The 24,979-nt window shown below is 46.2% G+C and overlaps 2 protein-coding genes across 5 annotated transcripts in view; both read left to right on the forward strand.

The window, feature by feature from the left end:
* The window catches only part of MSANTD2 (Myb/SANT DNA binding domain containing 2), a gene marked incomplete at its 5' end in the record, with an annotated part of 28,519 nt that extends 15,466 nt beyond the window's left edge, over nucleotides 1-13,053 (forward strand). Inside the window, 4 exons of one of the 4 annotated variants that reach the window (XM_082844105.1) lie at nucleotides 3,198-3,287; nucleotides 7,180-7,279; nucleotides 8,880-8,940; nucleotides 11,538-13,053. In XM_082844105.1, the coding sequence (XP_082700231.1) occupies nucleotides 7,204-7,279; nucleotides 8,880-8,940; nucleotides 11,538-12,390 (990 nt within the window). In that variant the 3' untranslated portion in view covers nucleotides 12,391-13,053. Of the gene's footprint in view, nucleotides 1-3,197; nucleotides 3,543-7,023; nucleotides 7,280-8,879; nucleotides 8,941-11,537 lie in introns of those variants that run through there. The other 3 variants (XM_082844104.1, XM_082844107.1, XM_082844106.1) reach the window with 3 other exon arrangements.
* Nucleotides 13,054-17,167: 4,114 nt separating this feature from the next.
* On the forward strand, nucleotides 17,168-24,886 carry ESAM (endothelial cell adhesion molecule). Its single transcript, XM_082844210.1, has 7 exons — nucleotides 17,168-17,272; nucleotides 20,688-20,884; nucleotides 21,945-22,146; nucleotides 22,314-22,469; nucleotides 23,720-23,842; nucleotides 24,127-24,253; nucleotides 24,474-24,886. The coding sequence occupies exons 1-7, from the start codon at nucleotides 17,203-17,205 to the stop codon at nucleotides 24,787-24,789; spliced, it is 1,191 nt and encodes a 396-aa protein (XP_082700336.1). The 5' UTR covers nucleotides 17,168-17,202; the 3' UTR covers nucleotides 24,790-24,886.
* The last annotated feature ends 93 nt before the right edge of the window (nucleotides 24,887-24,979 follow it).

Raw genomic sequence — 24,979 nt, forward strand, 5'->3', positions numbered from 1 at the left:
GGTTTCTGGTGGTCATTCTTCTGTCTGACCCTGTTAAAATCCAGGAAGCAATTGAATCCTTTTTCCTTTTCTGTCTTTGACAGAACTACTGTCAAAGAATATTATATTCTTGAATATTTTATTTAATTTGTAAGGCATAAGAAATAATAAAATTTGGACAGGGTTACAGAGCTCCATTTGGCAGGTAATCCCGCCCGCCCCCCCAAAGAAAGTGTAACATGGTAGATATTTAAAAATAGCCTTACCCTCTGTTGTTAGTCCTCCTTTGTTACAAAGAAATTAATTTGCTTTGCTAATTATAACTGTAACTGTTTTATACCCTTTAGGGCTCCTACTTTTTTCAAAAGGTTTTAGGAGTCCTACCTACCTTGGATTTATTGATTTTTATAAATATAATCCATCGTTGTGGTTAACCAATGAGTTTCCTGATTTTCTTTGCTAAAAAATGTTTGATCTTCTTGGTAGTGATTTACTACTTCAAAATTACCTCAATTCATTTAATAAATATATATTGAACAATCCTTATGTGATAGGCACTATTCTGGGCTCCGGGAAACAGCGAACTAGGTAGACATAACCCCTACCTCATGGAATTTACAATCTAGTGGAATAGCTTTCTTAGGATACAGTAACATTTTGTGAGTGGCATTTGGTAACTTTTCTATGCAAATCCCTTTTGAAGGAATACTCACTTGTCTTGGGGCCTCCACTCCGCATTTGTTAATTAGACCTAGATGATCTCTAAAGTTCTTTTCCATACAAAACTTCTCTAATGTTTTGGAGGTTGGAACCTGGTTTGCTATCAGAGCGTTGGGCAGCTCCACCCGCTCTCTGTCAATCAGTGTATTACAGAAAGTTTTAGAAAAGAGGCACTTGGCAAGGATGGTGGCACAGATAGGTAATTAATAGTATTAAATGCTGCAGGAAAGTCAGATGAGTTAAGGACAAAGTTTGAGGACCGTTGTTCTTAGTAATTAAGAAGGCATTGCTGACCATGACAGTTTCATTGGAATAATGGATCAGATTTTGATCCCATTGAGTTAAGGATTGAATTAGTGTAGACATTGCCTATTCCTTTGAGTCCCTTTAGTCTTCAGGCAGTGTTAAAATGGGGAAATGTTAAGGCTTAGCCATTATCCACTAAGGAAGGTAGTCAAGACTTACTTTCCTATACTTGTTTCTAGGTGTGTGCATTTCCCTAAGTTGTTACCTTAGGTAATTTATCTAGCATCTCTATTGATAAGTTAATCAGATAGTGAATGATCAAGTACTATGTGATACAACTGGAACAGGTGATCAACATGTTATGAATCATTTATTATTGTTTAATTGCCAATTCAGAAAAAACATTTCTTCCCCAGCAGGTAGGAAAAAAGCGCTATATTTTTGTGAAGAATAAGTTGATATCCTTGTATGCTTTTACTGATAGAAATTGTTTCTTTCAAGAAATGGCAGTTTTGCTAATTTACCTCTTAAAGGAAATATTAATGCTGCTTTATCTAAATGAGCAGGATACTGAGAAAACTGGAGAAGTTATTCTTGAACTGGCCCCAGTCTCCAGACTCTCTTGTAAAACCTATGACACACACTAAGTCTACCTCATTTTAGGGTTTCTGACTAATACCTATTATATTTTTTTACGGAAGAAACAACCACATGGCGTAGAGCTGAGTTTCTTAACCGAAGGTTCTTGTATGAGCTCTTCAGAGAGTCCATGTTCCCCATGACATTGTGTGGAACAGTTTTGTATGTGTGTTCTTCTGGGGAGGGAATCCAGGACTCAAAAAAGTTAAGAACCTCTGCTCTGGAGTGGAAAAGGAAAAGGAAATCTTAAGAATAAAAAGGTTTCTCACTTGCCAAAACTTCTGTAGCACTAAGAACCGGGGAGTGTGAAACAAGTGCTGTGTTTTTGGTTTTGGTTTTCCTCTTGGGGTTTTTGGTTGGTTGGTTTTAAAGGATTAGGTGATTGGCAAGTCAGTTTGCCAAATTTTAATGTACAGAAAACCTAAGAAAGCAGGTAGTAAAGCTGCTACTGGCCCCAGATGGATTTTACCTTAAGTGACTTCCTCATCATTAGTTACAGCTCTGTGTCAAAAATATATATAGCAATTTATACTATGTCCTTAATATCCCTCTTACTGTGCAGAAATGTTTTTACAGTTGTCTGCCATTTCAGGGTTTTTTTCCCCCTGCATTTGTGCTCACAGAAAATAAAACTTAAGAAATCTTGAGTCTTTCTTAGAGATATTGAAATAAACTCAGTATTGTTCTGTTGCCTCAGTTAACTAAGAGCAACTAATTGCAACACAGTAAAGCAGTAGCTTTAGTTTAAAGGAAGAGGATAGATCTATTTCACAAAGGCTTCTTTTGCTTTGCAGTACACATCTGCTTAGGCTGAGGTACTGTTCTTAACACTTAGAAACAGTCACTGGAGATTTGCTCCCAGTGTAATTTCCCCTATCTCTTGTGGAATACAGTATGTGATTTTTAAGATTTTGTTTGCAAATAAGTATATTCTTTATTTAATCATTTGGGTTAAAGAATTTTAAATTTAATCATATTTAGTTGGCAGAGGGTTAAGATAAACTATAATATGTAAGTCATTTCTCGTATGGCCAGTTTGACAACGACATTTGAAAATCTGTTTCACTGCTTGTTTTTTCTTATAACACTGTTTCCTGCTGTTACAACTAAGCTGTCCTCCCTGCAGTATGACTGTTTTCATCTGACATCTTAGACTGATCATGCCGGTGTTTTCTAAACAACCCGTTTATATGGCAGTTATGCCTTATTTCTGTTCCTCCCTGTTACATACCCTGTTCCATCGATAGACAGTTCTGTTAGAACAGTGGTTATGTCATGGTGATGACTTTATGATTGTATGAAATGGGGCACATTTTGAGAAAATGATTGAGCCAGTAGCAGAATTGGTTGGCATGTGCTCATATGATTTATTTAGCTTGCTTCCTACTTTGCCATACCAGGGAGGAATTCTATTCTCCCCACTTCTTGAAAGTCAAAGGAGGGATTGGAGGACACTGAAACAAAAGAAACCTTATTTGTATCCCCAAAGTAGCTTATATAATATCAGGAAGGGCTTTGATGAAACCACTGGCCCTACTTAAAGATCTTATTTTCCAAGCCTTTCATTATTTTATTTGCCCTTTTCTGAACTCTACAATTTCCCTCTCTTGTAGCTGGTTCGATGCCCAGAACTGAATGCTGTGCTCCAGCTGTGGCCTCACCGGTGCTGAATAGAGAGGAAGAGCCACCTTCATAGCTTACATGTGATTCCTCTGCTTATACAACCCAATACTGGATTTACTTACTTTGGCAAGATAGTTGCATTGTGCACTGTATTTAATGTTACGTGTACTGTAACCCTGGGTCTTTCTCTGCATTGCTGCCGTTAAACCCCCAATCCTGCCAATCTAAAACTCCTGCCTTTGTTTCCCTGCCCCATCCCCTACCTCCAGACTCCCCTTACGTTCATCCACAATGAATGTCATCTTTATTCTCTCATTTTCTTTCACTGTAATCTTAAACTTTGGCAAAACTTTCCCTCTGTCTATAAATTGTCAGTTGTCAGCCATCTGATTTTTCTCCCTGCTTTGGTAATGGGACGTCCTTCACGTCTTTCCTGTGGTACTTTTCCTTTCCTAGTCATTGAACACTTGGCACGGTGGATTTACCAGGCATTCACTTGGCATTTCTTCTACATCAAATACCTTTGGACTTCTCTGATCTGACCACGTGGTCAGGTTGTTTCCTATACTTTAGTTCTTCTGTTCAGATTTTTTTGACTTCTCCTGACCTCTATCCTTATAACTTCACTCAGGATATAGTATTATCTCATAGCTCTCGTCCCAGGGAGGAGACAGTAACACTGATTTACCATGGACATTCCTAACAATAAGGAAAGTGTTCTTCTTCACTGTGACTAGAATAGTCTTTAATAATTTCAAGCAAATTCTTTCCCTTCTGAGATCTTAATTTTTAAAAAAATGCTAGAGCTAAGTGACTATAAATTTCTAAGATGAGTGAGGTAAAGGAAGAAGGTTTTTGTGTTGAACAGGAAATGGTTCTCCAAGGAAGCTGAATTGAGGTTCTTGTTGGGTTTGGTACAGCTGTCCAAAATGGGAGGCAAGACTCCGTTTTTCCTAGATTCCAGAGCATTATCTTAATCTAAGATTTACAGTAGGTGTTAAGTTGGTTTATTTAGGACTGTTGACAGAGACACACAATCACTTAGTTATATGCTTTGGTTAATCATGTAGAGTGTGGAAAGTGTAACCTTTTCTGATTTATTATGGATGATAAGAATTGGAAGGTCTCCATATGTCCTTTTTATCCATTTCCAAAGTCCCTCTCGTTTATCTAAATACCAGTGTTTCTTATAGTAGCAGTCAAGCTGATGTTTAAGTTCTTGCTTTTTTTTCTTAGTTGATATGTGCTATTTAAACAGCCTCTCCTTGGATCTGTGGTCTTTACTGAATCCAGAAGATACGTCTTTTGCATATTTATGTCTTGAGAGAGTTAAAGTCAATTTGGAAATCTTTCAACACATCAGATGCCTATCATATGGATTTAGGAGTTACCAAACATTTTGCATTCAGACCCCTAATAGATATTTTACATATCAGCATATTGCACTATTAAAGTGTATTTCAAAAGTACACTACAAAGTAAGAGGGGGCAAGATCTGTTAGGCTTTTTTGATGAAATATAAAATATATCATCTGACTATTCTTCCATATCTAGAACGCTTAGATATTTCTAGTTTCCTTATTCATAATTACACAAGCCAAGTGAAATTTTAAGCTCAATTCGGTGGTTTCAGAGAAAGTAAATCTTTTCTGTGGTTTCCCACCATATATTGTGTCAAAGATTGGTGGCTTTGCTTACGCCTAGGTCACGTCCTAAGTGTGGCCCCTTCCTTCAAAGGAATGTTAGTTTTATTCCCTGACTTCTGAAATAACCCTCCATGACAGATCCAGCTGGGCTCTTTTGTGTGCTGAATGCCTTTCTCTACGCGGCCAGTAAGTAGTGAGCAGTGGCATGGTTTCCATCTCCATTTATGGCCTTGGAAGGGTGACAGGGACATGGCTGGGACTCTCCATTTACGGTCCTTGCAGGAGCTGAGAAGAGTGGCTGGGGTGTTCTTGGAGGGCAGAAAGTAGACATTGTGAGATAAAAATAAATAGGAGATGTTTGCAATTCAAATTCCAGTCCCTGGGGGGAGGGCAGAGGGCACCGGGAAGGGGAGTGTGTAGGAAGTCAGATGAGATCTGCTGCAGGCATTTGTCTCCTTCCATTGGCAGGGTTGCTCATCACACGTTTCCCAGGTTCATTTCTGATTTGTTCCAGAAAGTTGTGTATTAGGTACTTGTGACTCTCCTTTACAAAGAGAGAGGAGGAACACTAATTAAAGTGTGGCAGAAACCTAACTTCTTTAAGGCATCATTTGAGGCACCAGAAGAAATCTCCAGAAAGGGAGAATGAGGCAGGGGATAGGCTGGCTGGTTTTAGGACGGGGTGACTCTAGTCACTTCTCTGCTTTTGTCAGAGGGAGATCATCATCCGTGTCTTAGGTTTATTATTCCTTTTGCCTGTCTGGATTTCTGGCCTCGAGGGACAGATCTGCAAAGTATTTGACAGAGTGTCTTCCTGTAGCTTATCAACTGCGATTTAAAGGTACTGAACTTCCGAGGAGGCCCGATACAGATTATTCAGAGTTGTTTTTGTTTGGCGAGAATAGAGGACGTATTGGCTTATGGAGAGTCATCTCACATTCAGGAGAAGTTTATAGTCCGGCTCATGTGTGTAAAGTAAGCCTGAGGTGAACTTGTTTGGCACAGCTGAGTTCGAAAGTATTTGGAGCCACCAGAGAAAAAGGGTCTTGTCTGTCACGAAAATCCTCAGAGTAAAACCTAGTAGAGTGGAGAGGAGAGTAGAAGGAACAAAAGGAGACAGCGATGGGACAGAGGATGAATGTAACTAAACTAAATTTGGAACTAAGGCACAAGGACTGGGACTAAGTCCTTGATTTATTTTTTGAAATGTCGTGTAAGATAGCATAAGATGTACCATGAAACGAAGGAAATCATCAGAAATATGCGTTAGAAGACCACGAAGCAAGTTGAAGCGTTGTGCAAGATAATAAAACTATCCAGGTTTCATCTGCGGATTTGCATAATGATATTTGCTGTGTGCCACAAAAAAGAAGTGAAATAACACCCTTCCACCTCACTTCCCCCGCAAAAGGAAATCATGGGCTTCATTTGTTGGTGTGTTTGGCTGGCGGTTTGAGTTGGTAGAATAGACTAGTATTATCACTGGCTAATTTTTAGATGTAGGTATTAGTGTATTTCTTGATAATTGATGTCTGAGACTGGGAATCTGTAGCATTATTGATTTGATCTCTTTTAAATTTTAGCAACTTCCCCAAAGACAGAGTGAGTTAGTAAAGATTATGGACTATGTAAGTAACAAGTTTTACCAGCTGATTTGTTTAGGCAATTGTTTTTACCCTGTGTTCCTTCTTATCAAGGGTAAGGAAGGTTATATTCTTTGCTTTGGGAAATTCTTCTTTCTGTCCTCCCCCCCCCCTCACTTTTTCCAAATTCTGGGCACAAATAGCAGCTCCTTCTTTTCTGTGGCAGGTGTGCATCCTATTGGCTGGCTGGTATTTCTTGTTTTCCTTTTTTTTTTTTTCTTACTCTTTTAAAATGGGGGTGGGGGTGTACAAATACATGTATGGGACACATGCAATAATGTTGTAATGTTTCTTGTTGTTTAATGGATAATTAATTGCAAAGTAATTGTTTGAATTATAACATGTTTGAGTAAATGCTAAATTAGTATTTTTTTCTAATATAATCATGAATTTAAAATCTAGCATTCCTGTAACAATGTGTCTGTGTTTGTCTGTCTGTGTCTGTCTAATAGTAATTAATATCTGTGGTCCGTACCTGGAAGAGGAAGTACAGCTTTAAAGGAATAACAAAAGACTTTGTGTCTTAGACCCTTCGCAGGTGTTACAGTCGGGTGAAAGAACATGGTGTTGGGAAAAGAAAGAGCAGTTACACATTTGAACAGTTGGAACAGGTGTTTGGTCAGGGAGGATGGGATGCTCAGCCCTGCCAGCCTGTACTTATTAACAGTAGTGGCTTGTACCAGGAGCTGGAGTCAGATGGCAGCACTATGGAGGAGTATTCACAGGAGGACTGGGGAAACCACAGTCAGGATCTCCACGGCTATCCAACAGATCAGGAATTGGGTAAGAGAGCCAGTATCTATGTTACTTCTGTGTGTGTGCACGTGCATGCTCGTGCACGTGCATATACATATCTTTATATGTGCACAGGTACTTCATATCTGTAGTATCTTCTTATACCGTTCCCACTGACAGCACAACGCATATAGCCAGTCTATTTGGGGCAATTTGGGCATCCGTAAACTACCAGCCTAGTGTTTAGTGACTTGGGTTCCACAAAATTCCTAAAGACAGAAGAATTCCTAATTCTGAGCTGCACAAGGAAGCTCAGTGACAGGCTACGCAATTAAAAATATCCTGCACCTCTTAGTTCTAAGATGACTGCTAAGAGTGTTGACTCTTGGCTCGACTGGTATAGATATAACTGTCTTTTCCTTCCTTTATCCCCAATACTTTTATTTTTCCTGACTGTGATTTGCAAAAGGTCCCTTTCCAGGCTTCAGTCTGAACAATCAATGAAGGGAAGCCTTGGTTTGAAAGGAGCTGATATTTGAACATTATCAGGGATCACACTCCTTCAAACTCTGTAAAGGATCCCATCCCAACAGTAGCTGGAATGATTTATTCCCAGTCTTCACATTAAAAATGGAAAACAAAACTCCTGGCCATCAAATCTAAACTTGTGTGGACTAATGAAGAGGGTATATGTAGTTGTTTTTCTTTTTTCTTTTCCGCAAATGCTCCAATTTTAGTTTTCATAATTTGCAAGTACTAATCAAGTTTCTGCTGCAGCCTTTGTACATTCATAGCAGGTTGTGTAATGAGTGCTTACTTATAAGTAAATGTTCTCGCTCTCCAGTGAAATACTCAGGTAGCCCCCAAGGAAGGATAAGTAGGGTTGGTACTATAAATGTGCCTCCCTAGCTTAAGACAAAAGCCAATGGGCACTATGTTACAGAACTCCTGATGACAGAGAAATGCCTAATTCGAAAGAAAAAGGATTAAATGTTAATATTTCTTGTGAATGCTGTATCTAAAGGAATCTCTCAAATATCAGAAGAGAGAGGGAGCGAAGAGGTTATAAAACTGTAAGACTAACACAATGTAAGAGAGAGAATTGATGACTAGAAGAATAAGAAGGGCAGATGCTAAGTGATCACTACCTCTTAATTTCAAAACGGTACTAAGATCTAAATTACTTTGGCATCCTCTAACTCTGGTTTTGCTGGAGAGAGTTAAGTCACCTAAACCTTTGGGGAAAAAAATGACATGCATAGTATATATTGATCCTGATATTAGGGGAATAATTGCTCTCTAAAACCTACATAGAAAGTCTAAATAGAACAGAATTATTTTCATTCTCGTTCCTTTAAAAATCATGTTTGCCATGAAATTAAGCTTTAAGCTCCTAGCTAGAAATCCACTGGTGACCTTGAAGAATTTTATACTTGTAGAGCTGGTTTCTGATCTTGCATATAAATGTATGCATCTCATTATATAAGAGTTATATTTATAAATCTGGCATTGGACAGTGTTTGACACTAGAATTAAGTTCTCGCATTGGAAAGCATGGAACAAACAGTAGACATATAGCTGCTCAGCTACATAAATGTATGCCACCACTTAGGAAAATATAACTTTTTTCAAAACCTCTGTTTTTCAGATGAAATACCTGTCACAAAGAGAACATTAAAAATAAAACAAGAGTCTTCTGAAGAAGCACAGTAAGTAGATGTTCCACCTTTCTACAAAGTGTATTTACCTAAGTTTAATGACAAAAGTCTTGCTGTAATGAAGCATGCTATGAGAGTTACAGCCATGCCACTGAGAGAGCATGTCTAGTTGTTCTTCCTTATCTTTTTAGCCTAAGTTTTCCAGTGGTTAATCCAAAATGTTGAGAATGTTGTATACAACAAGAAGAAATAAATATATGAAAATAAGCGTGTTTATGGTATTTTCCTGTGTGTGCATGTGGTATTTGGATGTTTAAATATGATACAGAGATAAGTCACAGGGCCCAGAGTTTGTCTGGGGTTAAGTGAAATGATAGGAGGGCCAGAGGGACACTTAAACTCCTTATAATATTCCATTTTGGGACTCAAAAAGCAAGTGCTTAGGAACTACAGGGGAGGCCCAATTGACGTAACTAGGGATGAACTCAAGCTTCACAGAATTGGTGTCACCAGTCTCAGACCCCCCTGAACGTTTCCCACGGTTGGAACTTCAGAAATACAACAGACAGTTCTCAGGAACTGTTTCAATAACTGGATATAGTTCTCATTGTGCTCCATAGCTGTGAATAGCTCATCTGAGGCTTGAGCCCAGGGAGCTTCAGGCCGAGATCAGATCAGTGGGGCAGGAAACTGACAGGCTCTGCAGAAATGTCCTGTGTGGCTGCCTCTACTCCAGGTTTCGGCTCACAGGGTGAGAGGGTTCTAAGAGGCAATTCATTTCCCAATGCAACAGTTTCCTCAGAACTGTTCCTTATTGATGATTTAGGGCTATGACAGTGCTGAATAAAATAACTTCATTTGGGCACGGGATCTTTTCACTCTGGGTTTAGGTGGGATTAGCCTGAACTAGCTGATAGAGCCTGTAGTCAGATACACCATCCTTCACCCACGAAGAAGAGTCACCACTTATTTATCAAATACCTACTGTATGTCAGGCATAGGAGTACAGCAGTGAGCAAAACAGACAAAAAGCTCTGCTCTCCATCCCACCTCCTTAGCCGAGTCCTCCTTGAGATCAGTGAAATATTTTAAAAGAGGACAGGAAGAATGGTAGCTATGAAAGATAATTTTTCTTTAAAGCATTGACCCATGCAGAAACATGGTCCTATGTCTTAGCCTCACAAGCACCACAATCTAAATATTAGAAAAGTGATCGAGTGCCTTTGTGTACTCTGAGAAGAGAAACAATCTCCAGAAATGCAGAGATTTCATCCTGATGGCCACTTAGATACTTGAGTAGCTTTCAAGACAAACTAAAGTGTGGAGGGTAAGTCCAGGGCAGTCTTTGGTTCAAGAAGCAACTGATAACAAAACATTAGCTCTTTGCCATCTTGAAAAGAAAATCAAGGAAAGTAAGAGAGAATGACTATGTGGAAGGTTCCCCAGTTTGTTCCAAAAGCTCTTCCAGAAGGTATGAGCATTTAAGAATAAAGTTTCCAGGATCTGTCGCCTTCCAAGAAGCTGTTAGCAAACCACCATTACACCCTCTTTTCTTGCCTGTGTTTGATTGTATGTGAGTGTGGTAGTTGAGTATTTTTGTAGCTTAAACCTGTGATTGATGTCGAGTGTAATTGTTTGTTGCTAAGTTGATACTTAACAAACCTCAGTCTTCCAACATCAAAGTTGTACCCTACCTGAGAAATATCCTCATATAAATTTACGAATCATCATGAAGTATCCGTTGGAATTACATGAATTAAGCAGCATGTGAAACAAGAATTTCCCTGTACTTTGTCTTCTGTTAACTGTCCAAATCAAAATTGAAATAATTTCTATACTTTTGCTTCCCTTTATAAAATATATTTTAGAAAAATCTCAATTCATTATCTGGAATTTTTTTTCTCTTAAAACTGAAGCTTAATAATGGAACTTTTTCATCTGAATTCTCAGATCTTAATTCTGTGCTAAACTGACAGTTCTTTTCAATTTGAGAATAGTAATGTATTTCAGACAAATAGAAGAAAATGTCCTTTTTTCATGTTTTTGTATCAGATCAATAGTCATAATCAGTTGTATCTTTTCCTATGGCCAGCATGTATGGGCCAAACTTATTGAACTTTCAGAATTTCCAAGTTAGAAATTAATGTGTTCATTCTTTTAAGTGATACCTACTGGTTACTTTTCTGAATACAGCATCCTTCACCTGCTTTTGGTAGTTAGGTCTGAAGGTCATCATATGCACTATACTAGCCACTTTAAAAAGTACATGATCCTTGGTTTCTGAAATCCTAGGGTCTTATGTATCAGTAGTTACTAAGTGGAATACAGCCAGACTTTAGAAGTAACGGAAAGCAGTTTTTCACTAGTTCCTAGGAACTTCCTAAGGGTGAGCATGTCTCAGATTTTAATACTATGATTATCTAGACTTGCACAGTCCAATATGGTAGCCACTAGTCACCTATGGCTATTTAAATGTAGTTTAAAATTAATTAAAAACTTAATACCTCACTCACACTAGCCACATCTTAAGTGCAATGGCTAACATATTGGACAGCACAGACACAGGACATTTCCACCATTGCAGAAACTTCTACTGGACAGTGCTCATCTAGACACCCGAAGAATCTGACTTTCATTTCTCTTTCCAGGAAAAGAGACATCATGCAGAATATCATACAGATTTTGGAATCAGTACAGTTGAAATGGGAACTGTTTCAGAGCTGGACAGACTTTTCAAGGCTTCATCTCTCTAATAAACTGGCCATTTTTGGAATTGGTTATAACACCCGTTGGAAAGAGGATATCCGTTACCATTATGCTGAGATCAGCTCCCAGGTGCCCCTTGGCAAGCGACTCCGGGAGTACTTCAATTCTGAGAAGCCTGAGGGACGGATCATCATGACCCGAGTGCAGAAAATGAACTGGAAAAACGTTTACTACAAGTTTTTGGAGATCACTATTAGTGAAGCGCGGTGCCTGGAGCTGCACATGGAAGTTGACTGGATACCCATTGCCCACTCCAAACCAACCGGTGGGAACGTTGTTCAGTATTTATTGCCGGGAGGCATTCCCAAAAGCCCAGGCCTTTATGCCATTGGCTACGAAGAGTGTATTGAGAGGCCCCCCTCGCCCCATATGGAGCGACATTCCCTGGACCCAGGAAAGGAGGGCCGGGTTGACTTGGAAACCCTTTCAGCACAAGCCTCACTACAGGTGGAAATAGAACCTACCCGAATTATCTATTGCTACCTCGGGATCGCTGAGGTCAGGACTCTGCAGCAATGCTTATTTTTACATTTCCAAGCAAATACCAAAACCTTCAGCAAAGATTGGGTCGGTATTAATGGGTTCTTGTCTCAGAACTGTATTGTGGATCCTGGAGTTTCCCCCAAATCCATCTATATCAAATTTGTAGAAGTAGAGAGGGATTTTCTTTCCGCTGGCTCTTTAGTTGAGTGCCTGGAAAAAGCCATTGGCTACCCCTTAAAATTTAACAACTGAATGTCATCCTTCATAAGGATTTGGGCTCTTACCTCTCTCTTCTCTACTCACATCCTGTTACCCAGACTGTCCCTCATCCGGATGCTGCCATCAGACTTCATGGAAACTCTTTCCACGATCGGGCCAGTACAACTAAGAAATCATAGTAGACTTTGGGCAGAAAAAACAGACCTCACCTGAAAATGCTCATTTTGAGCCAGCAAGCTATACAGCGGACTTGCATGGTGGGTCAGTTGTTTCTTTTTTAAAAACAAAAATCAATTTTTAAATGGATTTTAGAGCCCTGATGTAAACAAATGTAGGTACATTCCATATTGGACAAAACTTATACTTTGAGTTTCATATGAAATTGAAAAATTGTATTTTTTTCACGATGTTTCATTTTTACACATCTCTATGTCTCTATATAAGTATTATTTACAACCTTGAATAAATAAGCAATAGATAATGGCAAGTTAAATCTTGAGTCACAGTAAATAAGACTGTTTTTCAATATTACCCTTAGCTACTATTGTATATAATTTAGAGTTTCATTTTTTTCACCAATCAAGTGTTTTGCTATTCCCAATCAGTGTTGCCTGCAAAGACCTTTGTTTCTGTGATGTACCAACTTTATGGTTGTGCTGCCATTTAAACTTTTTTTAAAAAAATCATTAAAGTAATTCCTGGCCTCTTGGCGTACTAGTGGAGCTTTTTGTAGCAGAGTGTGGTCGCACTGGCAGTGGGACTGTGCTCTGACTTTACTGCTAGGGATGAACACAACAGAGTAGGGCAGCTTCACTTCCTTTCACTCTCTGTACCCCACTGACCAATGTCATTATCTCTTGTCAGAGTAACAAAGGTCATTGGACATTTCATTTTGTGCTACTTTTTAAAAAGCTACAAAAGGATATTCCTTTTGGCCCTACGTACATGAATTTGTAAGAGACTCTCATTCCTCATCTTTACAATCAGTACTCAGGGGCAGCTCTCTCAGGAGCACAGGTGGAGAATTGATGTCATCATGCTTCCTGTAAAAAAGGAGGGAAGATCTAATAGAAACATCCAAACAAAAATTTTAAGTGATCCATAGGATAGGAAACTGTAAGGTATCAGTCCATTAGGAGAGTAACTATCACATTTAGATCTTTCAGTGATTTCTGTGGGTCAACTAGCACTCCAGTTGGAGGTTAGTACTCTTGGCTAAGAACTACCTTACTAGTGGAGTAGTCAAGGGTCACTTTGGTCTCATGACAGGGACTTGTTAGATTGGTTATTTATCTTTAATGATTCCCCCAGCATCTCTCGGGTACTCTACTTTAAATGGACTGCAAATCCAGGTAAGAGCTATAATTCTCCCCGTTTTTCTGTACTATTGAAGATAAGATTGCATATTGATTTAAAAAATGTTCTTTCCTGCAACCTGAGTTGTCTTAAATCAGTGGTTTTTCTCATTCTGACACCTCTTGGTTGGTTGATGCTTATTTATTTTTCTAGTGACTAGAGAGCTTATAACCAATGGGATGACTTTTATTAATGTCATTTGAGTCTAGGTTTATGGAGTTGGCTGTTTCCTGGTGTGAGCTGCTAAAAGTGGGTGCTAGTTCATGGAGAGTATAAACAAATATCCTGGAATATTTGAGTGCAGCACCTCTTCTCCCTGGGCACAGGCTCTAGGTATGGGCTTTAGGAAATTCTCATGAGTTTGCTCTTCTTTGGAACTTGGAATTATAGTCCTAAAGACCGAGGCTTCATTGACCATTTTGTAGCAATAATCTCATAATATTAGTGCCAAGTGCTGCAGGAAAAAGCATTATCACCAGGAGTAGTACATGGCATCCCCCAAACTTTGCCACTGATCAGCCCTAAAACTAACATCATGCTTCATTCATTTCTTCCCCCTATCCCGCTTTTCACTGCTGTTAGTTACTTAGCAGGGGCAGAACATTTGGGAACATTTAGTGAGGATGTCTGAGATCTACCTAACGTTACTGAGAATAGGGCATTGCTAGACCACTGTGAGCAGCACAGAGTGTATGGCAAAGCCTGATCCAATATGTGTTTTCACCATGTGGCTTGGGAGGGGTGAGGGGTAGGGGCAAGAGGACAAAGCTGGGCACTGGAAAATGGTGACTTGGAAAGAAAGTACCTTCCTGATACTGAATATCCATTCTCTTTGGCCAGGACAATCTAGAAAAGAGGACAGCAGGGTGTCAGATAACTATATGAGCATTTCTAAAAACAAAAAGACTATTTAGACCTTAATGAAGCCTTATAACTGATTCCAGGAGGATGGAGACACTACATTCAAATGTAAGAATCAGCATTAAAAAATACTGTAGAGATAAAAGATGAGGTATGACTGGGAGAAACACTAGTGAGCTGCAAGTCTCTTAACATATGAAACTATGAACTTAGCTCTTGCACACAACCTGTTTATTCAGGTCACTCACAGATCTTCCGCACTAACCTTCCCATTTTACACAAGGGTAGAGAACAATGTTCACCCTAAACTGCATCTCAGCAAAAACTTCCAGAAAGGAATAGAACTGCTCTGCTAACTTCTACCACTTGACTGCCTCAGGGTCAGCAGAAAAGAAGTGGCTGGAGTAGGAGATAGTATAGAAAATTCTTTGATTGGGTGAGAGCAGTGGAAGAGTCCTGAAGGGACTGGCACTGCCTACAAATCTTTATTTGTATCTTTACTTCTGATGTTGTAAATTATCTGGGGTGCAAATTCTGGAACGTTAGCTACTGAGAGTGAATGTTGAGGCCCTCCCTGCCTTACGTAGCACTTGATAGGGATGAGCACAGCCTCTGTAATCAGATGCTTTGGTGCTCCTGGGATACAACCAAGAGCACTGTACTGCTGTTTTTGGAAGGAATTACTTATTTGGGGTAACCTAGGCCTGACCTGGAAATAAAGGAGGGATGTTTACAAGAGGTGCTTTGCAGTGAAGACCAAAGTAAAAAAAAAAAAAAAGAAAAAGTGTGTGATAGACTAGACAAACCAAACCAACAGCACCCTCCCCCCCATATATACACACACACACACACACACACACACACACACACAATCTACTTGACAATTCCAAGTTTGTAGGTCCCTGCGTAAGGATATGAGACTAGCAGTTACCTATTCCTGTTGCCTTTGCTGTCACTGAGCCGCCAAATACTAGATTCCAGGGGTTGCATGAGCAGTCTAGTGTTTGCATAGCCATTTCTCAAAGCCACTGCATGGCAGGTATTTAAAGAGCAGCCAGGCAGGTCACACTAGGAAGAAGCAGCTGAGAGGGTCTACGGAGCGCTGTGTAGAAAAAGACCTTGGGCAGCGCAGGCTCAAAGACCACATTCAGTGTTAAAACAGAGCAGGGCCGTGTGGAGTAAATGGAATCCAGGAGGCCTGGCTGCTTTTCTACCCAGTCAACTGTCACCTAGAGCAGGCAGGGCCAGGGATTCGTTGTTCTGCTTTCTGTCCTCGGTGACCTTTGCTCTGTGGTTGAGCCGTGCCGGGATGTTTGAAGCATCTTTATTTTGGCTGTCCGACCGAGAAGCCAGAACGGGTGCGTGCCCTTCTGTAAGAGAGCTGCGGCCGCCAGAGGGCGCAGAGGTGCCTGTGACCGGCTGGCGCGGGGAGGGACGGTTAAATTAAATTTCACCCCGAACATGATCTAGTCCCGGGAATTAAAGGATCAGAGCGCGCCTGAGGAGGGATGGGAGGCAGCGAAGACATGGGGATAAATAAATGGAGGGACTTGGTCCAGTCTACCTTCCCGCAGCTGCCCCCTCCTCCCCAGTTTGCATAAGGCAAAGGCCTTTAGGAGTTAAGCGGGGAACGGGGATCTTGTTTCCTCAGTTTCCTGCTCAGCTCCTGGGGTTTCCTTGCGCCAGTCACTTCCCTGCTCGGGTTTGCGGCGCAAGCTCCGGGTGACCCTCGGGCCTTGGTTTTAGGGAGTCTCCGAGAACCTGCTGAGAGGCCCCGTCTTCTCCGGTCACAGGTGAACACGGTCCTCGGGTCCGCCGCCGGCGCATCCTCCACCGCGGCCTCGGGGCCACGCGGCACGTGCAGGGGTGGGCGTGGCCGCCTCCCTTCCTGAGCCTCTCTCCCTGCCCGCTCCCGCGGCCCAACCCGCCCCTGGCCCTGGGAAATTGGTATTTTCGGGCAGCAGAACCGGGCCCGCGCGGCCGGCACTCTGGACCTTTCCTGCCGCCGCAAGCCCCACACTGCGGAGCCCCAGTGGCCCCGGGAAAACGCGGCTCCCCTCCTCCCCGCTTAAGCTGAGAACGCGTTACCCCCAAGCTCGGAGCCGGTTGGTCGGGCGGGAGCCCCGGCCGCTTAGGGTGTCGGGTACGGGTGGCCCCTGGACGTCGGATAATCCCCAAACCTCCCTTCCTTCCTGGCCCTCCTTCCTACCCCACTTAGCGGAGGGGGAAGGCTATGGCGTAGTCTGAGAGTTAGCGCTCTTGTCTTCTGCCCTTGCCCCCGGCCGGCTGTGAGGGCGCCACGACTCACCCGACCCCACCCTGCGTCCTGACTCGGTGGAGGCCGCGGGAGCCGGCCGTCGGAGCGCGAGGAGCGTCCCCCTGCGGCGGGTCACCCTCGAGCCCCGCCCGCGAGGACGGCGACCTCTCCGCCCCCTCGAATGCCCCGCCCCCAGTCCCCGTCGGTCCCCACCCCACCACCGGCACACGCACGCAGACTCTGGCCAGAGCCGCCCTTGGTGTCAGTGGCCGGGCTCCCGCCTCTGCTCCGGCTGTCCTGCGGCCCCAGCACCTGTCGCTTGGTGTGTCCCGGAGCCGGCGACCCTGACTCCGTCGGGGCCAGGGAAGGCCATGGTTTCCCTGCCCGGGTCCCCTGCGACCAGCTTGCTGCGGGTTTTGTTCCTGGGGCTGACTGCTCTCGGTGAGTGAAACCCTGGACCTGGAGGGGACATGAGATGGGAGAGATGGGGTGAATCCGACCCTGAGGGAGGTGGTTTTGGGCACTGATGAGGAACTGGGTGGGACAGGACTCCCGTCTCTAACTCTTTCCCTCCCCGCCCTTATACTTCCCCCCACGCAGGGCATCACTTGTGTCCCCACTGCGTTGGGGAACAGCTCCCACTTTGGGTGCGGTGTGTTTGTGGTCGGGGAGAGGGTTAGGGCATTGCCTGGGGTGAGTTGTTGGAACCATTCCTCACCCCCACTCCCCACCTCCACCCAGCAGAGCCGGATGAGCTGAGCTGCTGGATGAGACACTGGCTAAAGAGCTTAAGGACTTAACTCCAGCCCCCCTCCCGACCCCCACCCCACCACAAACTGATGTGCAAGAGCCCCTGGGGAATTCCCTGGTTCCCGGGCTTGACACCCGCACTTCACCTCAATTCCCCAGCCCAGATCCTCCCACTTGCCCCCTCCTCCTGCTTCCTGGCCTGGGAATCAAGGGAGGTGCCCCCAAAGCACGACCGTGAGGTCATTTGGGACACAGGAAATGGAGGAGGGCTTTGAATGCCTAGAGGAGCAGAATTGTGACCCCCCCCCCCAAGAGGTCCACCACCCCCATTGGCTCCCAGAGCCAAAAGGACAAAGGAAATAGAGAAGAGGGCCTTTGAGTCAGAGAGGAAGGGCCCCTCCTTGGAGCAAGTGCTTGAGGAGTGTTTGAAGGGCTCCAGGAGCGCCCAGGAGCTGGGGTGGCCCAGTGCAATATCTGGGAGCAAAGGACCACAGGAACTAAGCTCATTATAAGCTGTTTCACATGCTGCCTCCCAGGCTTTCTTGCCATCTTTCTTCAAGGATCCCGAATGAGGGTGAAGGGTGGGTTTGTCCAGGTCAGCTTTAACTCCGCATTTCTCTCAGGTTGGAAGTCGCCAGGGCAAGTAAGACTTGGAAAAATGTAGAGTGAAATTCAACCACACTGATGGGGCCCACCTAACTTTTACCCGTGTCTCCTTTAGCCCAGTCTGTGCTGCAAGGGTGTTGGGGCATGAAGCATTAGGGTCCCCAGAAAAAGTGGGGCTCAAGACCAGACCACCAGCCCCTTGGTGGGGCTGCTCCAGGATCCCTTGACTTCTCAGGCCCTCTGTCCCAGCTTCAACATCAACACCTCTTTCCCTTCTGTATTCTACCCCCAACTTCCCCATCCCCCTTCCTGCTGGGGATCTCTGAAGAAAGGGAGAAAAATTCAAGTTAGCAGCTAGGGTGTCTCAGGCAGCTCTCCGGCAACCCGTCCTCTTTCTATCCTAACTCTGAGCCTCAGATTTCATACTGAAGACCCAGGCTTCAGCATCCCTACCTGGCCACCCCCGGGGGGCCACTGAGGGTTAAATGGCCCTCGGGATGGTCAGCACTTTGGGTGGCACAGGCTCTATTGGGCTCTGCCCGACAGGGTTCTCCGCCGAGGCCCTTCTGCTCCCTTGCTCCTCGGTAGCTCAGCGATGCTGCCCCTGGGGCGTGAGAAGCCCGCGGGGGGAGTTTCTCAGAGAAAGAGGGAGACTAAAAATAGTAGCCCTGGGGAGCAGGCCCATTTTCCTTCTCCTGCGCTCTAGCCTGCCCCACGCTCTGGTCTGGCGTGGGCCAGAAGGGTCCCTTTCCTGGGCGGCTCCTGTCTCCTTCACTCAGACCCAACCACCCCCTTTGCCTCTCCCTGTGGCTCCTGGGAGCAGAAAGGGCCGAAGAGTTGAGGGGCTTCTGCTCCAGCGGACGCCCCGGACCAGGGCAGCGAAGCCTGGGGCCCTCTCCAGCTCCTAGCTGGCCTTTGCCCAGACCCCAGTGTGTCCGCATTACTATTGATTTACCACCCCTCTACCTTTGGCAAAGTGACCTCGTAAATGCAGGACCTGAGGGAGGTCGCGGGGGGCCCAGGGAGGAGGCGGCTCATCCCTCTCCCGGGACCGCGGCCGCTTTCTGGCGGGAACTGTGTCTGGCCGCTGGGGGTGAGCGGCAGAAAGGCTGGGCCAGAGCCTGCACCACCCGTAGGCCTCTCCGCGTCCCAGCCGGCGGGCTGGTCCTGAGCGGGTGTCAGGCGCCTTGAGACAGAGGTTGTTTTTGCCTGCAGAGCCTCCGGTCCAGCGGCGCCCTCCTCATTGTCTTCTGGCTTATCACCGGGCACAAGTTTCCTGCTTGGCCCACAGGGACCTGCCAGGAAATGGGGAGGGGGGGCTAAGAAGGCCAAGGAATCGGGCTGGGGGTTCTGTAAAGACACGCAGCCAGGAAGCCATGGGGGTGGTGTGCATCCTGGCCGGATCCACTCCTGGGCCCTTAGAGGCCTTCAGCCGGCCTCTAGCAGGGTGGAGAGCCGGACCCGTGCGCGGCCACTGTCCGAGCGGTGGCCCCCTGATCACCACGTGGAGGTGGCATCTCAGATTCCAGGGCAGAGTGTTGAGGCCGAGGACTCAGGGCCTCAGTGAGAGCAGGGCTTAGGAACTAGGGCGGCCAACATCCTCAGGCCTGGCCACGGACAAGCCCAAGCTTATTCCCCCAAAGGGCTTTTGACTGGCTGCTCCGTTGCCTCTCCAAAGGGCAATAAGTGAGTGTTCCTGGGCGCCATGATGCAAGCTTTGATTCGACAGCCCCCTCCTTGAAACCAACACCCCAGGCCACCTCCTGAAGGTCAGTCGCAGGCAGAGGCAAGCTCTGTACTTGATTGCTTTGTACTTGATTGTCAGGGGACCTTCATTCTCCTCTAGCTCTGCCAGGATTCCCTGCGACCCGCCCAGATCCCCTGGGCCCCAAAAGGGCCCTTGGGAACTTTCCTGGGGAAGCCCACGTGTGGGAACCTAGCGGGAGGCCGGGGAGCACGGGCGGTCACTGGGCCGGGTTAGGCGCTGGGCCACTCCAGATTCCCTGGCTCGGAGTAGTTCAGAAGGAGCCGCGGAGTTAATCGGTAACCGATTAACCGTCCCACCCCCCTCCGCACATCTGTTTGAGAACGCAGGAGATGGGAACGCTCTTGATCCCGACCGGCGCCTTTCCGCCCAGGAAAATTGGGGGAGCAAGTGGCCTACGTAGAGTGTAGATAAAAAGTATTAACTCTTCCCTTCCTCTTGGATGTCTTTCCCTTCTCGCTGGAAATCTCCCCTCCTCCTCTTGGTGCGCGGAAATCTGTGCCTCTGGGTACAAATAAATGCGTAGACACAGGTCCCTATCCCTGCTGCAAGCCAGCGGGCTGAGGTTGGGGAGAAGAAGCGCTGATGAAATTGACAATGGGATCCCAGGCCAGCGGGCCCTGGGCAGTCTTCGAGGCCTACAGTGGCGGGACCCCGCGAGGTTCGTCCTCTCCTGCCGCCGCGCTGAGCTGGGTCCTTGGGCTCCGCGCTCACCCTCCTCGCTCTCATCCCCAGCGCCCTCCTCGCGGGCCCAAGTGGAGCTGCACGTGCCCGCCGGCCTCACCAAGTTGCGGGCGGTAGAGGGAGAGGAAGTGGTGCTCCCGGCGTGGTACACCCTGCAAGGGGACCAAGCTTCGACCAAGCCCAAGCCTTGGGAGGTGCCCACCGTGATATGGTTCTTACTGGAAGGGAAGAATATGAATATGAGCCAGGTGAGGGATATCTTCTCGGCCGGAGGCTCGCTACGCCGGAGGTGGGGCGGGGCCGGGGGCGGGGTGGGGAGCAGGGAAGAGCGGGAAACGGTGGGAGGGGTGGCCAGGGGATGGCTGACTCGAAGGAGTGTCAGGGAAAAGCAAGGTCCACCTCACCGGTTCAATTTTTGTTTTGATATTGGAGGCTTCCCCAAAGAATTCTCCTTTTCCCAGGTTTCCCTAGAACTCGAGCACACCAAACACTGACAAGTGGAGAGGCATTTTACTTTGCCGGGCAAGGGGGAAAGTGAGGATTGAGGGTATAGGAAACAGGAAGGGTTAGAGCATGTATCACACAACTTTTAAAAGTTGAGCATCTTCCTGTTTTCACATTATCTGTGCTTTGGACATTGTCACAGGCCGCTTCTCTTTCCAAATGATTATCTGTCCCGCGGCTCCCATATAACCTCCTTGAGAGGCAAGAGTACATGTCCTCCTACAATCTCTCACCTATCTTCCTTCCTGACATCAGTCGAAGACTCAGAGGCAAATTTACCCAGAAGCCAAGGAAACGTCATTTTCAGAGCTGCTTATTTGCCGGACTCCTTGCAAGGTCCTAGAAAGTGTGTTCAGGAGGTCATTTGATAAGTAGGGGGTATGTATGAAAGAAACTTAGATTGCAGGGGTAGGGCATGGGCTTATACACTGGCGGGGGGGGGGGGATCTTCAAGAAAAATTAAAAGGATATTTTTTCTCTTGGCTCTACCCCTGCAGTCTAAGTTTCTTTCATACGTTACCCCCTATTTACATTATCCCCCAACCATTTTACCACTTTCTAAACACCCCAAGTGGGAGATGAAGAGACAGCGCCCAGGGGAACAGGACCTGTTCTGGTGCAGAGCACCCGGGGCGATGAGACGGTAGCTAGAGAGACAGGGGTGAATGGAGAACTGGTAGAGGTTAGAGGGGGTGGTGCAGCTGAGGGGCATTTGAAGACCCCAGTTTGGGGGAGGGGGACTAGCTGAGCCCTGGGCACAGAGCAGACAAGTAATAATGGGGAGGTGTGACGCCCGCCCACCAGGTGTTGGCGCACATCAGTGGGGTCACATCAAGCAAACCTGGAGCATCCCTGGTCTACCCCATGCCCTCCCGGAATGTGTCACTGCGGCTGCAGGACCTCCAGGAGAAAGACTCCGGACCCTACCTCTGTTCCGTGAACTTGCAAGACAGTCAAGGCACTGTTCGAGGTCACAGCAGCAAGACTTTAGAACTCAATGTGCTGGGTAAGTGAGAGGCACCCGTGGGAGGTCGGGCAGGTCTCTCCCCCAAGCGACTGAGTGTGAAGGTTGGGGGAGGGGCAAACAGAGTGACGGGGGTCCGTGTGTGGGAGCGGGGGAGGGGAGCCGCTGGCCCCCGGATGTGAGTTTTTAACCTGTCTCCCCTTCCCCAGTTCCTCCAGCTCCTCCATCCTGCCGCCTCCGGGGCGTGCCCCACGTGGGGACCAACGTGACCTTGAGCTGCCAGTCCCCAAGGAGTAAGCCCGCTGCCCAATACCAGTGGGTGCGGTCGCCCCCATCCTCCCAGGTCTTCTTTGCACCTGTTTTAGGTGAGGGAACTTCCGGAGACACTGAGAGTGCGGCTGGGGTAGAGGAAAGATGACGTACCAGAGGGGCCGGGGTGCCAGGGGAGTCAATGCTGAAAAGCACTGGCGGGGGGGCGGGGGGGGGAGGGGCTGGAGAAAGAGGCCCTGCCAGGTGTCGGCACGTGCTGCAGACTTAGGTTACTCAAGAGGCGCTGGGGCTAGAAGATCTGCATTCACTAGGTGTATGACTTTGTGACTCTGTTTCCTCATCTGTAAAATGGGGATATCAATAGCCCTGATTTGAACACACCAGCTATAAAAAACATTTGGGGGCAATTGGAACTTTTTTTTTTCAATTTGACTGAGATAATCGATGGAACAATTTTAAAATGGAGTACTAGATGCTCTTGGAGAATTAGTCTTAATTTATCAGGTGTGGTAATGGTATTGTGGTTATGTAGGATACTGTCCTTCCTTATTTTTGGAGTTTCATGCTGAAGTATTTACTTTAAAATGTCTCAGAAGAAAGAGAAATGAAAGAAGTATAGCAAAATGTTAGCAACTGTTGAATCTAGGTTGTGGGTATATGGATTTTTATTTCGTCCCTCTTTCTACTTTTCGTTTGACCATTTTTATAATAAAAGTTTTAAAATTATTTTTACATAGAGCTTATCTCATAGGTTTGTTGTGAAACTTTTCTAAGTTAGTACATGTAAAGAGCTTAGTCTCTGGTGCAGAGTAAGCAGCCAATAAACTTTAACTGTTAAAATCATTAGATTACTTCATATATTCCTTTCAACACAATCAAGTAGGTCGTATTACCCCCATTTTACAGATGAAGAAACTGGGACCCAGAGATAGCAGGTCACTTTCTTAAAGTCAATTGACCAGTCTTCCCAAGGAGAAGACTGGTCAATTCTGGATCCTAGGTTTTCTAATTCCTCACTCAATGTCCTTTCTCTCTCACTCTCCGCCATTCAGAAACAAAAGTAAAAATTGGATTTTGGTTTTTCTGGGCATCACTTCCTCTTTAGCCTCCTTTCAGATATCACTTGGGGACACTGAGTGGTGGAAATGGAGAGGGGTATTGAGCCAGCAGTTAGGCAACTGGGAGCAGAACCCAGCACACTGGCTGTCACACCTCTCCCTTCCCTCAGGGAACGGATAGCCAGGGAGTCTGTCCCAGGGAGTCAAAGAGGACATTCCAGAGGAGGGGCAGGATGTTTTTTATGGGAAAGAGGATCCCTGGACTGACGGCTAAATTGTGTCCACAGATGCCATCCATGGGTCTTTAAACCTCAAAAACCTTTCTACTTCCATGTCTGGAGTGTATATCTGCAAGGCCCACAATGAGGTGGGCAGTGCCCAGTGCAATGTGACCCTGAAAGTGAGCACAGGTCAGTGAGGGGTAAGTGTGGTTAGGGAGAAGATTGGTCAATGGGGGGGTGGGGTGGGTTTGCAAGAGAGGGGAGGAGGCCTTTCATTATAACAGGACAAGGAGCTTGTCTTGGTCAAATGTTCATGCAGGTGCTTGGTCAGTGACCACTTTCTTCTTGACAGTCACCTTCTTCTTAACAAAGAGAGAAAATGTGTATGGTGGTGGTAGGGCAGTGGGGCAGTGGGGTTGGAAAGGGCCAGGGAATGAGCTGAGAATCCCCCTCTGACGGCAAGGTTTTTCCAGGACCTGAGGCTACGGTGGTTGCTGGAGCTGTCGTGGGCACCGTGGTTGGATTGGGGCTCCTGGTTGGGCTGGTCTTGTTGTACCAACGCCGGGGCAAGGCCCTAGAGGAGCCGGCCAACGATATCAAGTAAGTGTCCCTGGTCTGTGCCAAGATGAGGGCTCTCCTTGGGAATTCGGGCAGCTCTCATCTAACGGATGAGGTTGGGCGGTGGCTGAACCATCCTCCCTGTGGGCAGATTTTAAGGAGAGTTGAAGAAGAGGGGAGGTGAGAGTAAGAGAAAGCGCGTGGGAACTCTCCCCCTTCCCCCTTCCGGCTTCTGACCTCTTATCGCTTCTTTGATGACTAGGGAGGACGCCATCGCTCCCAGGACCCTGCCCTGGCCCAAGGGCTCAGACACAATCTCCAAGAATGGGACCCTCTCCTCTGTTACCTCGGCACGAGCCCTTCGGCCACCCCAAGGCCCTCCCAGGCCTGGTGCATTGAGCCCCACACCCAGCCTCTCCAGTCAGGTCCTGCCCTCACCAAGGCTGCCCAGAACAGATGGGGCCCGCCCTCAGCCAATATCCCCCAGCGCTGGGGGGGTCTCTTCCTCTGCTCTGAGCCGCATGGGCGCTGTCCCTGTGATGGTTCCCGCCCGGAGTCAGGCTGGGTCTCTGGTGTGATGGCCCAGCCACTCGCTGGCTGGGCGTCCGGCTTCTCCTTCCTACAGGGGTCACCACTAGCACAGAGGCCTGAGCCTTGGGAGGGTGGCCGCCTTCCAGACCTCTGGTCCTCTGCCCCCACCTTTCTTTACTATGGGCAAACTGAGTCTCAGTTAAGACCCAAACTTCAAGGAGGTAGAAGAAGAGGACG

Source organism: Leucopleurus acutus (genome assembly GCF_964270905.1).
Source record: "Leucopleurus acutus genome assembly, chromosome: 8".
Classification (NCBI taxonomy): Eukaryota; Metazoa; Chordata; class Mammalia; order Artiodactyla; family Delphinidae; genus Leucopleurus; species Leucopleurus acutus.

What these genes read in the sequence shown, in the direction of transcription:
- ESAM (XM_082844210.1), top strand. Translation starts at nt 17,203, where the DNA reads ATGGTTTCCCTGCCCGGGTCCCCTGCGACCAGCTTGCTGCGGGTTTTG. An exon ending in CCTGGGGCTGACTGCTCTCG is followed by an intron (nt 17,273 to 20,687) that starts GTGAGTGAAACC and finishes TCTCATCCCCAG; the next exon opens with CGCCCTCCTCGCGGGCCCAA. An exon ending in AGAATATGAATATGAGCCAG is followed by an intron (nt 20,885 to 21,944) that starts GTGAGGGATATC and finishes CCCGCCCACCAG; the next exon opens with GTGTTGGCGCACATCAGTGG.